This window comes from Cygnus olor, chromosome 20 (assembly GCF_009769625.2).
Source record: "Cygnus olor isolate bCygOlo1 chromosome 20, bCygOlo1.pri.v2, whole genome shotgun sequence".
Taxonomy (NCBI): Eukaryota; Metazoa; Chordata; class Aves; order Anseriformes; family Anatidae; genus Cygnus; species Cygnus olor.
The window spans coordinates 5312230-5328903 of record NC_049188.1 but is presented as its reverse complement, the minus strand read 5'-3'; the positions used below and the strand labels follow the sequence as shown (position 1 = coordinate 5328903).

The window sequence follows — 16674 nt, the reverse complement described above, 5'->3', positions numbered from 1 at the left end:
GGGGGGGCGCTTCTCGCGAGGCGTCTCGGCAGCTTCCGCATCCGCGCAGAGGCCCCGCCCCGCCCCCGCCCCTGCCCCCCCCCCGCAGAGGAGTGTGCGGAGCTGTGAGTGGGGGGGCACTGGGGGCACTGGGTAGGGGCACTGGGGGAGACTGGGTGGGGGTGCTGGGAGGGGCTGAGGGGACTGGGAGGGGTACTGGGGGGAATGGAGGGGGTACTGGGAGGAACTGGGAGGGGGTATAGGGAGGGGCTGGAGGCACTGGATAGGGTTACTGGGGGATACTGGGAGGGACTGAGGGGACTGGGAGGTACTGGTAGGGGTACTGGGGGGCTTACTGGGAAGGGGTACTGGGGGATACTGGGAAGGAGTACTGGGGGGAATGGAGGGGGCACTGGGAGGGGGCATAGGGAGGGGCTGCTGGCATTGGATAGGGGTAGTGGGGGATACTGGGAGGGGCTGAGGGAACTGGGAGGTACCGGGAGGCTTACTGGGAAGGGGTATTGGGGCGTACTGGGGGGAATGGAGAGGGTACTGGGAGGAACTGGGAGGGGGTATAGGGAGGGGCTGGGGGCACTGGATAGGGTTACTGGGGGATACTGGGGGGGTTGAGGGGACTGGGGAGGGTACTGGGGGATACTGGGAGATGATACTGGGAGGGGTTGGGGACGCTGTTGGGGGTACTGGGGGGGCTTACTGTGAGGGAGTACTGGGGGATACTGGGAGGGGTTGGGGGCGCTGGGGATGCTCTGGGTGTGGTACTGGGGGATACTGGGAGGGGGCACAGGGAGGGGTTGCGGACGCTGGTGGAGGTATTAGGGGGAACTGGAGGGATACTGGGAGGGGTTGGGAGCACGCAGTGGGGGAATTGGGGGGTGCTTGGGAGATACTGGGAGGGGATGGGGGTACCGGGAGGCACTGGTGGGGTACTGGGAGGGGATACAGGGATAGGGTGGAGGTAAAATACTAGGAGGGGTTACGGGGAGTGAATGGTGGCACTGATGAGGGACTGGGAGGGGATACTGGAATAGGGTGGGGTGATCACTGGTGGGGCACTGGGAGGGGGGTCCTGGGATAGGGGGATCTGGGGGGGCACTGGGAGGACTGGACAGGCAAGCGCAGATGTACTGGGAGGGCACTGGGAGCGGGCACTGGGCAGGAATGGGGGATGCTCCTGCAGCTAGGAGGGTACTGGGAGAGGTGTGGGAGGTGCTGGGGTGCGAGGGACCGGGCAGGGGCCGGGCTCCTGCTGCCTGCGCAGGATGTCGTGGGGGCATGGAGGGGCTGGGGGGGCACAGCGGGCACGGGGGGCGAGGGGCAGGGAGGTGACGGGGGGCACTGGGAGCACCCCGGGGCCGGGGCCTTGCTCCCAGCACGTGCTGGGCGGGCGGAGGGCTTCTCGGGCACCGCCCCCCCTCGCTGCTTCCTCGCGGCCTTCGTGTAGCCGCGGGTTGGGTTCGCTCCGCGCTGAGACGCGGAGGCAGCGCTGGCGGCGTGGGGGCTCTGCCACAGCTCCTGGAGCAGCTCCTCGGTTTCGCCCCCTGGTTCGCTGGGCGCTGACCGGGAGCCTCCTGCTGCCAGCTGGGGCGCCCCGTGCCCCTTTGTGCTTTAGCAGCTGCGGTCGGACACAGGTCTGGTAAGGAGAGGGCAGTCGGGTCCGGATCTTCCCTAAAAACCCAAGGCCGTTTGTGCCGCTGCCGTGAACTCTTCGGGCTTTACAGATTTAGGCTCGTGCACAAGAAGCTGGCATTTCCCTGAGTTATTTAAAACCTTGCTATTTGTAAATCCGGGCTGTTTGGTTTCTGGCCTTCGTGTGGGGCTTGCTGCAAACGGCGCTGAGTCTGCGTGGTGCCTGAGAGCGCCTCGGTTCCGCTAGCAAGCTGCCTCTGCACAGCGTGTGAGGCAAAAACCCATGTGCTCGGGAGGAAAGGAGCTTTCTTTGTTCCTGTGATGCACCTGGAATGCGGTAGTGGGCTTCTTGGACTAAGGCACTTCTCTTTGCATCTGTCTGAAGGGAGGTGAGGCAGGCAGGCGCTGTAGGTTGCCTTCTCTGAGCAGCTCTATGACCCTTCCTCCTGTCTGCAGGTGGGATCTGAAGTCAGGAGAAGCAGCGAGACGGCCTGCTCTGGGTTTAAAGGTCAGCGCCGAGACCAGCAAGGCTTCTTCCTGGGCGTAGCTGAACACGATTGGCATGGGGCGTATAGTGTTGTGCTTTTTTTTTTTCCCCTGGATTTCTCTGTCATCTGCTCCTTTGGTCACTGTAAATGCATTTGGACCGGCTCAGCCGGGCGATGTGACCCAGGCCGGCGACTCCCCGCGCGGTGCCACCGGGAGCAGCGAGGCCGCGCTCCACGCCTCTTGGGCGGCTGTGCTCCGTGCGTGGCCCCCCTGCCAGCCTCTCTCGTGGGGGGAAACCTCGAGGTCATCTTCTGAGCTGGGCTCCGCTTGAAGTCCTGTGTCAGCAACAGCGCTGCAGCTGGACCCGGGCTGTGTGTTTAGCTATAAAACGAGGCCCGCAGCAGCGTCTCCTTCAGGGATGGTGGGAGTTGTTGCTGGGAAGGTCACCGTGTTGTGCCTCCTGTGGCTCTCCCAGCCCAGCCCCTGGTTTAGAAGGAGGGCGACCCTACCCTCCCCGGCAGGAGAAACACCTCCAGAGCTGCCCCCGGGGGGTTTGCTCAGCCAGCGTGGCAGAAAGGGAGAAAAAACCAAGCAGAACCCAGTCCTGGTGCCTGGTTAGGAGACGCGAGGACCCAGGCAGAGGGCAGGAGCTCCAGGGGGCTGGGCTCAGCGACAGGTTGCTTCTCTGCCTGCTCGGCGCTTCGAGGAGACCACAGCCGTGCTGGAGGCCGTGGCATTCGCCTCAGCTCCTGGGGGATTTAACTTCTGATCGGAAAAAGGATGGCGGTGGTGGCAGGGCTGGTTAAGGGATGAGGAAGGAAAGCGTTAGGGAACAGCGAGCTGGTTGCGCGGCTGGGTCTCGGGGTTCAAAGCCGAGCTCGTCCTTTTGGTGCTGGGCCAGCAAAGTATGAGTGGTAAGGAGGCAAAACAGGCAGCGTTTAGGGAAAAAAACTGCTTGTTGCTTTGCTGGTGGCATTTAACGTTGTAGAGCTACATACAAGAGGGAGGGGAATTGGGCAAAAAGTAGGGAAAGGAGGGAAAGATAGGAAAAAGCCTGTTTGGATGTGTTGAGGGTCACGGGTCCTTAGCAGATTGTTTCATGGAAAACAGCACGCTGCCCACTCCCCTGCTTGTTTTTCAGGCAGCGCTTGAAAATTGTTTGAGTCATGTTTGTTAGCGAGCTGGCAACTGCAAGAATAAATGATGGCTCGTCACATATGTTTGGGCCATCTCTGGGGTGTGATGTGTTCAGCGTTTATTTTCGTGGAGCTGCTGGGACGCATCTCAGAGCTCTGTTAAGCACTCGCTGGCCCAGCAGCGTTTTGTGGTCCACAGACGTGCAGGGCAGCCCTGAAATAACAAGCTCGCGTGTCTGCCAGAGGTGCGATGGAAGGTCTTGGCAGAGGGATTTCAATTTCAAGCTCGAGAGAGCTGAAAAGTGAAGGCTTTGCTTTGCAATGAAAACTGCTGTCTGTTTTCCAGGATTTAGGAAGACCAAAAGTAGGAAGAGAAATGACAGAGCCTCGGGGAAGGTGTTGCAAAAGGGCTAATGGTTCTTTCCATCGCGGTGCAGCCTGGAGCAGTATCGTTAGGGGGAGTTGACAGTTTCCTTTGTCTGAGATGTGGACTTCTCGCTTCTAGCCGAGATATTAAATGGGCAGTGCTTTCTTTGGAAAACAAAATTGTGTACCTAGGGGAAAGACAAGTGCAGCAGGTGTCAAGATCTGCTGAGTACAAGCAGTTAAAAACTTCCTTTTCCGTCCTCAGATTGAGAATTTAAAAGGCTCTCGTAGACTTTTCCAGGCTGTTGCGTTGTGTTTTCACTAACATTGTCCATGTGAGCCCTTCACATCCCTGGGTTTGCTGAATAACACCAGCAGCAGGTGCAGGACGAAGGCTGTGGAACTTGTGTGCATGCACATGGGGCGTTTGTTTCTTCCCTTACATCATTTGCTCACCGATCTGTTGTTCCTCCAAGTTTCTGGGTTGCAAACTGGCTGTTGCCGTCTCTGCTGTTTGACTCTTCTTTTATACTTTTATTTTCAGGTGTCTTAAGGAGCTGGAACCATGACGGACTCCAAGTACTTCACGACCAATAAGAAAGGTGAGCGTTAAGCAGGTGCAGTGGATCGGAGTTGGTGGGTGGCTATTTTTACACGTTTTTTTAACTGCATGCGGAAGAACTTGTGCTTTTCTGTTAGCTCTGTCCCTGATTCTCATCTTAATCATCCCGGGAGAAACTTAAAGTAGGTCACATGGTGGTAAGAGACAAAACTGATGTAATACACAGTTTTGTGATGCACTAAGTGACCCAAATTGTTGCTTTTTCAAGGATCGGAGAACAAAACATCGGGATGTGCGTGCAGGTATGGTCAGAAACAGAGGTTTGGTTGTAGGCTGAGAAGCTCAGGACTGAGGATGGTTGTTCAGATGGGCATCACGGGATTAAGTTGATGGAGAGAGATTAATATTTAAGGTGAAAGCATGCATCTCTGCATCAAGCTTGACACATAGATAATGGGGTTTTCTGCTGCTTCTTCCTTCAAAGTTGCAGTGAAATACATTTGTTTTCCACGTGCTCCATTTGACATTAACTGGACTTCACTGTATGTGTGGTGGTCACCTCTCTTCTGGACAAACAGCAGCATTTGAAAACTGGAAGGGATCCCTGGGGCTGTTTCACCCATTCACCTCCCCAGGGCAGGACTTGTTTTGCTGGAACAGTCCCAGGCAGATTCTTTTTTTTTTTTTTTTTTTTTTCTTTTCCCGTAATGTGTTCTCAAACAAAACGTTGTTTATCCTAGCTCTCGCTGGCTGCAGTTTAAGCCTGGTGTTGCTCATCCCTTCTCTGGGAGATGTGGAAATGGTTCACATTAACCTCTCCTTTTCAGAACGGCTAAGCGTTTCTAGTGAACGCTCGCTGGAGAAAAACCACAGTGTTGATCTATTTATGAGCTCGTACGGAAGCGTAATGAAACGTAAAATAAGCAAATGCGGTTCGCTTCGTTCTGAGGAACGCCTCTGGCTGTCAGTTCAGTGCTGAAGCATCAGCCGTGTTTTTCTGAGATGCCTGCAAGAGGTCAGGGAGCACCAGGTGAGCTCTGGTGAGCAAGCTGCTGCTCAGCACCGGGGCATGATCTCGGTGCGAGTGACGCTGGCGTCTCTCACTCAGGCAGGAGGTGCTACAAGTGGTCACTGCCCTCTGCTCCTCAGAACAGTAACTTCTGTTCTTTGTGTTAGTCCTTTCGTGCCGGGCTCTTCGGTAATTAGTGCTGCTGCTCTGACAGAGTGGCGTTGGTGCGTAGGAATCGAAGGCTGGGGGCTAGGATCTATTTTGTTGGAGACATTTTGATATTTGTAGTGAACGTGTCCTTCTCAGCCTGTAGTTTCTAGTGGCAGTGCTGCTCGCTGTCCTTCCTGGAAAGCTGTCTGTCACCGAGGAGCGTTACCCGTCTCGCACTGCTGGCTGTGTCTGGAACAGGCCTGATAAGCTGCTATTTGCAGGTCTTACTGTGTTTTGCAAACTTGCTGTGCTGCTTTTGTGATCCAGCCTGAGCTGCTTTCCCATGCAGCGGTATCTGGAAGAACTGCCACCATGGCAAAGGCTGCTCTGGTGACCCCAGCATCAGGGCGAGCTGTTGCTACTTGCTGCTTTTCTTAGTAAGAGCTCTGTCTTTCTAGCCTGGGAGGAATTTATTCCACTGGACTAAATTTGTGCTTTCCCGTTTCTGTGTATCGTGGCAGTTGTGCTGCTTTTTGTTCTGCTGTTTTCTCACTGTCCCTGCAGGAAGCAAGTGCTGATGGGCAAAAGTTAAAAAGTCTGGGCTAAATTCCTAGCTAAGTTCGTTTTTTCTTGCAGGCACGATTCTGGTGTCTCCAAATACCTTCTCATTCTGGTTATATAATGGTTGTCTCTGAGAAACAGGCGCTACAGGGATGTGATTTAGTGTTCTGAAAGTGGGAGAGCTGCAACGTGCAGCGTGGTTCTTGTTAACGGCTTTTTCATTAGCAAGGTGTAGCCCATGTCATTTTGAGTGTTGCAGCCTTGTTTCTTGTTGCATCACGTTCTCCATAAAGTCTGACAGCTTCCACGTGCATTGGGTTAATGGGAACAACAGGCCAGAAGAATAGAAAGTCACTTTCAGGCTCTCTCTAAAGCCAGACCTTTTTGTTCTCCCAAGAAACTCAATCTGTTTTTTTTTTTTCCAGGAGAGATTTTTGAGCTGAAGGCTGAACTCAATAATGAAAAGAAAGAGAAGAGGAAAGAAGCTGTAAAGAAGGTTATTGCAGCCATGACTGTGGGGAAGGATGTCAGGTAAAAGCAAACTTCACCTGTAGCAGCTCTGGTTCTGCTGGGCCTCAGTCAGGTGTACCAGGCACACGTCTTTGTCAAAGGCTTCATGGCAGTATCGTCTGTTGCCACGGAAATTAAGATAAGGTTGCAAATTTAGAGTTATGACTTCATCTTAGGATGGAGGAACAGATAAACTGGAGGGAAAAAAAAGTAATCTTTTTGTCCACGACTCTTGACCTTCATGGTTAGATCTCTACATCATTCCTGAGAGCTGCAGATGTCCTTGTGTAACTTTCTGCTTTCTTTTGCAGTGCTGTTTAGAGGCTGACACTTGGTATTTGAGTGAAACTCAGCTTATCGGTGTTTAATCTCCTAACCTCTTAAGGGTTTACCAGCGTCTTTGTACATGTCTTGCATTACCAAAACATTTTACCAAAGCATCCATTTTTCTTGTTGGTTAATTTCCAGGGCTGGCGTGGTAAAATGTTCTTGTTTGGTGAACTCCCCAGTTAAAATGCTTTCAAAAAAATTCCATCAGTTTTCACCTATTCCAGGCACTGATCTATGTAAAACCCATAAAAAAATTTAAATGATTAAACTTATAAAACTGTTTTGGGAGGGAAGTGACTTGTCATTAGACTGTACAATAATTAGAGTTGAACTTGTTTTCTTGGCTTCCTTGGTATTGTTGCTATCCCTTTGCATACCGTGTAATCTCGCTGCTTTTTCTCTATTCTTGCTTATCTCTTGGCTATCCAGCTCTCTCTTTCCCGATGTTGTGAACTGCATGCAGACTGACAACTTGGAGTTAAAGAAGCTGGTGTACCTGTACCTGATGAACTACGCCAAAAGTCAGCCAGATATGGCCATTATGGCTGTCAACAGCTTTGTGAAGGTAACTTGTTCCCACAGCTCATCAGAAAACGGCTCAGCACAGCGATTGTCACCATTTCTCCTTTGCCCATTAGCCTTTCTGAGCTGTTGTTGACCTCTGCTTTTGGACTGGAGCCTCTGCTTTGGGAGGTGCATGTAGGGTAGTAGGAAATAAGGAGTTGGCAGATTCTGGGACCTCTACGTATTGCAGAGGAGATGATTTAAGTGCTCCAGGAAGTGGCTGTGAGGGAGCAAGCTCCAGGAAAAGCTGCTTCTATTGGTTTGCTGATCATTGTTGAAGACCACCTGCTGTCACTGGATAACAGAATGGATATTTTTCATCTTCCAGCCTTTGTAGTAGCTCTGTCATACAGATAGCTACTTTTTTGTATGTCTCAGCTGTGTGCTGTATGGAAAACCGTTATCTGTGGTGAAAATGAAAGACAGTTCAATGGAAAATAACAGCCTGATTGTAGTGTTGTCTTTAGTTCTGTTGTCAAGTTGCCTCTCCTTATCTAGGAATGTTATTTCAGTCTCATGTTATGTAAGTTAAAACCTGGCGCTTAGAAAAAGTTTGAAGCTCCTCCTAAAGCATTACAAAATCCCAGAAACTGAGGAATCTGATTGTGGTTTGAGTTTCTAGTGTGGTGTGTGAGGCTGAAAGAGGTGAGAGGAGCTAGGCTGAGAGCAGGCCTGTTCTGGCCAGAGATAATGTCCCTACCTCCCTCTGCAGGCTCTTGGAAGGAATATTGTTGTCTGGCATATCCTGAAAGCGTAATTCTGTTAGAACAGGCTAACAAACACATCTGATGTCTATTTTTGCAAGCTGAGGGACAAGTGTTAGTAAAGAGCAAGTGTTATGCTAGTCTGCCCTAGTTCAGTGATTCGCGTCAAGTTCCCAGTTCAGGGTGGTAAGAGATGTCACTTCTCTTGCGTGCTTTGAAATTGATGCCTTTGGATGTGTTTCAGCTATAGGACGTTAAAACAGTGAAAGGTAAGTGTGCCTTACTCTTCTGTAGGTCATTTTGCATCCATCCTATTGTAAGGTGAATATGGAGTAGTGTTGCTTAGAGATGTGGATAAATTGGGTGAGGTAGGCTAAGAGTTTAGCTGTAAAACCTACTGAATTTTTAAAGTTGTGTGGAAAACTACGTAGGTTTGAAATATAATTATCTCATCAGAAAAGTACCTCTAGACTAGCCTTTGCCTAGTGCTTCTTTTATTACAAATTTAAGGGATGCTTATGTCTAGACCTGATGGCCTGTGAAAAATAGGCCTTGTTGACTATAGTGTTACGTTTAATTGTTGACTTTTCCCATTATATTATCTTGCTCCTTTCAAACAGTAAGGCTGGAAGCCAACATTGTATTTTGTCTGAAAGAAGCCTGTAGATAGTGAGAGATCCCTTTCCAGCACAGCTGGGCTTTAGATTTAGCTGCTAGATCATGATGAAGGAGGCTTTGCTTGGGGAGAAACAAGGGACACAGATCACAATTTTACTTTTTTGCAAGCTGTCATAGCCTGAAAACATTCTGAGATGGTAAAGAACATTTCTGTGAATCAGTAAGTTCCACCTTTTGTTCCCGAACTGAATTCACTGCCTTTTTTAGCACTTAGAAAGAATGGCTTTCGTTTGAAATAAGAACGGCGTGACTCTGACCATAGGTAAGACATTAGTGGCTAGTGGCACAGATTTGATGACTGCATGTTCTGCCCCCTTGCAGGACTGTGAAGACCCAAACCCTCTCATCCGTGCTCTGGCTGTCCGTACGATGGGATGCATCAGGGTGGACAAGATCACAGAGTATTTGTGTGAGCCTCTTCGCAAGTGTCTGAAGGATGAAGACCCTTACGTTCGAAAGACTGCAGCTGTCTGTGTGGCGAAGCTGCATGACATCAATGCCCAGATGGTGGAGGACCAGGGCTTTCTGGATTCTCTGCGTGACCTGATTGCAGACTCCAATCCCATGGTAATGTACCTGTACTTCCCATGCACTGCCTGGGTTTGTAACAGGCGGAGAATCAGGAGTGTGAAGCCTTTTTAATTGCAGCTGATGCACCACGAGGAATGCATTAGGAAAATAGGAAATGGCTTCTGTTCTTAGGTCTGTTTGGGCTTTTGCCTGTTTTACCTGTCTTGAGTACTGCGGCAAGTTTAACCTCCTGGTCAAATGACTCAGAAAAGCAGGGTGAGAAATATTCTTTTGGAGGCTGCTACTTTGGCTACAGCTCCTAGCTGTTGCCTTCTGCAGGCTTTGGCTCTTGGATTGAGAGAGTGGATGAATTCACTCGCTAATCCAGATAAATCCACTGGCCTGTAATGAGCGAAGGGAATTGCTGCTTGTGTTTTCAATAAAGTTAAATGAATTGTCAGAGAAGAGGTGGAGGTCAAGACCAAGAATTTCACAGGGGTAACTTACCAGCTAAATCTTGTTTTCACGGATAAGTGTCTATTTGCATACCAGGCATCTTGCACTTATTTTGCAATTAAAAGATGGTGGACAATGGACTGAAGTGCCCCAATGCATAATCCTTTCATTCAGTGTTTTTTTCCTGTGATTTGCCAGAATTCAGTGAGCATACTGCTAACATTGTAACTCTACTGAGAGGGAAAACTTCCACAGTTTGGTCTAACTCGGTGTTTAAGGAAGTGACTACTTTTTTTTAAGCTCTTTTAGAGTACAGATCTGATGGTCTCTGCTTAGAGACATCATTTCACATCATTAGGTCTAACAACTCATTCTGTGCTGCATGAATCAAACCACGTAAAGCAACGTGCTGCCCTGCTATAGCTATCTTTGGGCAGCTCTGGCTAAATCCAGTGTGGGTGGTGAGGTACCACCCCCTGCAGTAGAGAGTGAAGACTGCTGTCTGCATTTCTTATGGCTTCATAGCAATAAAACTAAAGGTGTCTGGCTTTCACAGGCACAAGTCCGTGAGCAGTGGTGCATACCAGAAGATAGAGGTGCTTATTACTGCTGGTATCAGTCTCTTTTACAAGCTCTTCTCTTTTTTATGCCTCCCCGAATTTATTATGCCAGGCTTCTGCATGAATACTGATGACTACTTGAAGATGCTCTCTCTGTCTTGGTAATTTTGAGCCATAAGGAGAACACCTGCTTTTTATAAATTTGATATTGAGAGTGCCTTACAGCCTCCGAAGGTACTTGATTGGGCTGCTTTAACTCCACTTAAATACTGGCCCCGACCTTTACTAGTTCACAGGCAGTGATGGAGAGCTGTGGACAGGCATATAACCTACTCGTTTCCTAGCCTTGGTTCCAGCTTTCTCATTTTCTTCTCCTGATTCCAGCCATGTGGATGTGAGTTGAGGAGCTCAGACTGAAGTGATGCAGTCCTTAAGGAGAAATTAATAAGGTTTTGCTTGCCCTTTCTGCTCGTTGATCTCTGTGGAACTGTTTTGGTAAATGAACCAGTGGCTGTTAGGAGAGAACTGATATCTGTTTCGAAAGCACATTAACTTAACACTGACTGAAATAAATGGAGAGAAAGGGAGAAATATCAAAGGGCAGTATATGCTTCATTTGATAAATAAACCAGCAAAAGTAGCATAGGGATTCCTAATCAAACATCAGTACAACTAACGGGCTCCCTGGTGGTAATGGAGATGGTCTGGGACAGAAAATCTTTGCAGCTGAAACTCTGCAGGATCACAGGACCTGCATCACATCATGCTTACCTGCTCGCCCTGAAGCTGAGGATTCACAGCAGGAGAATGCAATTTGGAGGAGTGATGGTGAGGAAGGGGTGAGGCCTGTGCTGTGTTTTCAGATCTGAACGTAGGCATTCATAGATCTCCAGACTTGGAGAGGATTGTGTGACCAGTGTTTGGTGTACTGGCTTCCCAGGCAGACAGGGCGTTATGTTCTTGCTTTTTAAGCGTGCATGGGGAGAGATTTTTATCAGTTTTGGGGCCGTTATAGGTGCTGACTTAAGGCAGTATTTAATCTGGTTACAATTTTTAGTAAATACAGATGTTCCTTCTAGTTTGTTGCTTTGGTCCCCTTTGTGCCTGTAGCACAGTTGCTCCCCAAGTGCAGGAGTTATCCATGTCTAATTAAGTTCATCTTCTTAGTCAAGCTATCCAGATCATTCCTGCTTTCTCCATGTGAAACTCAAGTGGGGGTTCGCTTACCAATTAAATTATGTTTATGTGCAAGCTGGTATTTATCAAAGTATTATTCCATGTGGAAATCAGGCGGAATGCAGCCCTGCCTGGAAGCTCCGATTAAGTAAAAAATGTGTCAGTATCAGATATCAAAAGAAAGATTAATGAAAAGAATGGTACAGATACATCCATCCGTATGGCATATTCGTCTGTAAATGGTGCATCTCATTTATTGGAACTTGTTATCTAAACTCATTCATGTTTTTATTATTATAAATGCTCCTCTTCTTTGATGTCTGGTGGAAATAGGCACGTTAGACGTTTAATGAAGCAGAATGTTTTTAGACAGGAAATCCACACTTGCTCTGTTCTCTGAAAAATGAGGATTTTAGGCAGGAGCTAAAAAAACCTCCTGTTGAAAAATAGTCCTCAAGAAGGGTTTTAGTCCTCTCCTGTAGTTGGCTGCCTCTAGCACATGAGCAGGCACTCGCTGTTCAAGCTGGGTGCTGTGCAGAATAACAACTCCATCTGTGGCTTGTAATTGTGCAGAGATCAGGGTGAATGTTTCCGTCAGCTCAAATCACCCTCCTCACAGAGGTTGGTGATGCTAAGTTGGAGGTGACCTTGTCAGAAATACTCTTTTCATATTTTTGGAACTAGTAGTTTATTATCATAGAATCACACAAAAAAGGGACTGGGGATATTCAGGGCTGTTGAGGTGCTTCCTTGAAGAGGTGCAGGGCTGAATCCTTTCAGATGAGCTTGCTTTAGCTGTGATTCAAGGGCTGGCACCTGAACGTGGTAGTTCACTACCTGCTTCTGCAGCATCTCTGTGGTAGCTTTGCTGCTTCTCCTGAGTGAATTAATTCAGACTCTAATTGCGTCTGTATGCCTTGGATATATATGGCAAGCTACCGTATGGGTTGGTGGCTTCCTGCGTTTCAGCTGAGTACCCGAGATGTCTCTCTTTCTGTGGGCAGTGGGCCAGTAACACGTACAAGGACGTGGTTCAGTTACTGCGTGGTTACACTGCAGAAGTCTGATTATGGTTGGAGTGTTTAATCTCATTTTGCAGGTGGGCCTAAATTGGTTGGGGCTGCCCTTTGTCACTTGGGATCCTGCTGAAGAGTTTCCCTCTGTAGAGTGAGGCTTCGCTTCTTCTCAGACGTGTCTCAGGGCAAACGCTTCTCCTTCACTGCTCAGCATTTCCTCATGTGAAGCTCAGCAGAACCAGGTCTGAACAAATATAGAGCTAGGGCCTGGACTTGCGTGCTCTTGGATTTGCTCCGTCCTAAGGGCTTTTCTTGCTGGCGACTTTGGTATAGTTCAATCCGGACAGCCTGTCCTCCCCCTGATCCTCATGTTGCTCTAACAAAAGAGAGTTTCAGGATGACATCCCAGCGTTTCTGTGTTCTCGTTCACAGGATGGCAGATTTCTGCAGAATGCCGTTCACGCCCAGCGTTAGCACTAGCTGATAGTGAAGTGAGAGAGGTAGGTCTGTGAGGTGGCTGTTTATGGCCAGAGGCTCTCTGAAGTATTTCAGAGGACAAAATTCTTTTTCTTCATCCTCATGTTGTTTTATTCTGACACGTGTGCGTTGGACCTAGTGACTGATTGCCTGTCATTAGAACACTGCAAGCTCTGAGCCCTGGTGATGGAGAACAGGGCCACGAGATGGCAGCAGCTTAAAACAGAACCCAAGCTGTTTATAGTTGGACACTTTATTTTGTAGCTAGTTCCCTTCTGGCTTTTATCACTGCACTTCTTGTTTTTGAACAGGAATGTAAATATTATCAGAAAAACCTAAGAGGAAATCCATCTTAAGCCTTACTAGTCTTTTAATATTTGAATGGAACAACATTTCCCTCTCCAAACACTTTAAATCCTTGATCTCCGAGGGTAACTCTTAACCCATGGAATGATTTTCTTGTCAATCTACCTGTGTTCTCCATGAGGCTTAAGTTTGGTTGGTGTCACCTTCTTCCAGTTCTCTGGGTGCTATTGGATTTCTAATTCCTTGTCGCGTTTCTTCTTCCTCGTATTCTGCCTTGTCACCGTGATGCCCTGGATCGCAGCTTTCACAGGTGTGGCTGTTCTGCTCCTGTGTTTTCATGGGCTGTGTGGACATACCACTTACGCGTTGTCCAGTAACATGTCACGTTTTTCACCATCTGTGCATCCCAGCTTATTGGCAAAACACTGCTGTGAATCCATACGAAGTAAACTGAGATCACATAACAAGCTGATCAGCAAAGGCACCAAGTGTGTGGAATATAGTTGCTCTTTTGTTGTGCCTCTCTTTTTGCCTTTAGCATTTAATAACACGCAGCAAGAAGGGAATCTATCGAGCCCTGGCAACTGGAGGAGACGAGGTTCCTCTTGATTTATTCACAATCCCCTCCAGCAGCATCGAGTTTTGGACTAGACTGAAAACCCATTGATTTGTATCACAGTGTTTTCTTTCTCTCCTGCTCTGACTGCAGGCCCTGTAGGTTCCTGCTCTGCCAACCAGAACTTCAGGTGTACGTTTGGGCTTCCTGCATGGCCTTATGGAGGAAGAATTTTCTTCCTTCTCCTGCTGTTTATATTCTTCTTTCTCCTGCTACTGGCAAGCTGCATGTTGCTCTGGGACCAGATCTGAGGTATGAGCCTGTTCAGGAACGGAGGCTGCTTTTACCTCCTGGCCTGTCCTCTGCTGTGTACTTTGCAGGAATTTTATTCCTCTTTGTCTGTGTAATAAAGCTGAGAAATGAACCCCTTGCTGAGAAGCTGTTGGTGGTCCTCTGAGTCCCAACAGGATTCTGTGGGAAGCAGTGTCTGGGACGTGGGACTTTTCTTGTCCAACTAGGGGTGGAACACCACCTTTTCCACAGGCACAGGAGAGCTTTTGTCTCTTGGGGAAACTTGGACTTCTCACGGCTCTATTTTTTTCCCTCTTCAGCTGATGTTTTATATAGTACAAAGAGCGAACCGCTGCTCCCAGGTGAGTTTGAGATTCCTGCTCATGAGAGTTCTAAGGACTGGAGAATTCACACCGCAGTGTGGAGCTGAATCCTGCTGGGAGCTGTGGGCTGTGCAGCATGTCAGCAGCCTGGGCTGCCTCCAGGACACCCTGGCTGCCTCACTGGTCGCAGCGTTTCTCTTCTTTTCAGCCTGGGTGTTGCGGTGAGGGCCGTATCCTGGTGCTGCTCCTGTGTGTAGGTTGTGGTGTGGTTTTTAAATCTGTTTGTGGTGCTAGTGGAGCTAATGTTTCCTTCTGGGAGAGACCTCACGGTGTTGGTAGGCATCAGTAGGTGCAATTGTCGACCCAGCGTTGCGTGTATTACAGTCAGTGAGAGCACTGCTTAGGGGCTAATGAAATCGAGTGGCTTCACACTGGGGCTTTTTATAGGGTGCTTCTGCCATTTACCTGAGGCTACTTGGGAGGGAGAGTAACAGTTTTTGCAGAGAAGCCAGGCAGCTGGAGGTAGCAAGCTGGAAATGTAATACAGCCGGGTTGCAGAGGAGAATGTGTAAAACAGTGCTTTTCTCTTCCTTTTGGATGCCCTCACTCTGGCAGAGATGCAACACGTTGTATAATAATGCACGAATTTCCATGACTGCACCGAGTCTGTCCTCACAGACCCCTCATGTATAAAGCCTAATTGACGAACTCATCCATCACAGCTTGTCTCCTTCCAATTGCTGCTGCCAGTATGTCTAGTTTCCAAAGTCTAAGTCTTGCTGAATAGATCATTCCAGGATTTCTGATATCAATTAGAGTGCTCAGGAATTTTGTCGACATGTGCCTAGATGTTACATTTTCAATCAGAACGGACACTTCTAGCTCTTGACAAGCACCATTTGTCACAAAACACTGCAGCTATGATGTTTTGTTACCCCCCCAATTCTCCCTCCTTTCAGGGCTAATTGAAATTTTTGTTGATACTCCCTTCTAAGGAGGCTGCTTGGTTGAGAGAGACCCCTGTTTGCCACTGGATGGTGCCAGTGAGAACCTCTGCAAGGAAAATTGCAAAAGGACTTACAAAAAAAAACTGCAAAAGAAACATTTCTGGTATGTGATAGGTGCTTGGTCCTAGGGCGGCTGGGGTCAGACCCCAGTGCTTTCTGGAAGAGGCTGAGGGGTCTGCAGATCCTCAGTGGCTTCCTGCAGAGCTTGTTTCCTGCACTAGGATGCTCGATTGCACCAAGGAGAAACCCTTTGTATTGAAGACATCCTTGGGCACCTTCTCACCCACCCACCATAAGAGGTTCAACAGCTGGGGGAGCGTGGCTTCCTGTCTTACAGCTGACACATCCTGATCTTGCAAGGACCAGAGAGCAGGAGCGGTGTTTTAGCCTGCTACCAAGTAGTGTTTTTCTGCAGTGCTTTGTAGGAGCAGGGAAGTGCAGAAACCAGTTAGGGCAAGCACGCCATGGGAAACATATCACTTCGCCTTCCCTGCCATCGTCACCTCCAGAAAAATTCATCCCACTGGCGAAACACAAGCAGGAGGTCTTCCCCACCCCACCCAGGCAATTTCTGGCTCCCTGGTTAGGAGCTGATTACTTACCCAGCAATGCGTTTCCAGAGTTTTAGGCACTGAAGTACAGCGAGCTGGAACAAAAGCGGTGGAAGACGAATGACTTCCTGAGAGCCGTGTCACGATTAAAGCTGGACAGGTGAGCTGTTCCTTCCCAAGACTATGCAGAGACTGGAGGTGTGCTGGTCTCCCAGATGCTCTACACACATTACATGCACTGACTGTGAGTTGTTCATATAAGCTCTCTGACTTGCCTGCTTGGGCCATTTGAATTGTTCTTAGATCATTTCTAGGGATTCCAAGCAAAGGGGGGCTTCTAGAATATGGACAGAAGAAGTGGTCCTGTGCTCAGAGGAGAGAGCTTCTCTACATTGGTACTTGTGAGGGACCTTTCAGGCATGCTGTATCATCCACGGCTGGGAACACGAGTGGCCCTGTGAGATACACTTCCATGCAGATGCTCCGAATATCCCATCTGGGAAGCTGTGCTTAATGGCATGGACATACCGTGCATGTTCAGCGTGCTGCTGGAAAATGTCAGCACCTCTGTCTGTCCTCAAAAACATCTCGTGGTGGTGCCTGGCTTTCTCGAGGACGGGAGCCTCCAGCGAGGTGGGGAAGGCTGCCTTTCCTCGGCGTCTTTTCGGAGCCCCTTGATTTTTCTTCCTTTTCTTCCTTTCCTCCTCACTTTAACAGAGTAGTGAGCTGAAGGTTCCTGCTAGGCAGCAGAATGTTGTAT

General features: G+C 48.9%; 1 protein-coding gene across 6 annotated transcripts in view; it reads left to right on the top strand.

Moving 5' to 3' along the window:
• Positions 1–16674, top strand: part of AP2B1 (adaptor related protein complex 2 subunit beta 1) — an 82850-nt gene that overhangs the window by 8130 nt on the left and 58046 nt on the right. For 2 of the 6 annotated variants that reach the window (XM_040533181.1, XM_040533178.1), the window contains exons 3-6: positions 4162–4219; positions 6325–6430; positions 7169–7304; positions 9007–9252. In XM_040533181.1, coding sequence (XP_040389115.1) covers positions 4183–4219; positions 6325–6430; positions 7169–7304; positions 9007–9252 — 525 coding nt within the window. In that variant the 5' untranslated portion in view covers positions 4162–4182. Of the gene's footprint in view, positions 1–39; positions 105–2082; positions 2135–4161; positions 4220–6324; positions 6431–7168; positions 7305–9006; positions 9253–16674 lie in introns of those variants that run through there. The other 4 variants (XM_040533182.1, XM_040533179.1, XM_040533180.1 and 1 more) reach the window with 4 other exon arrangements.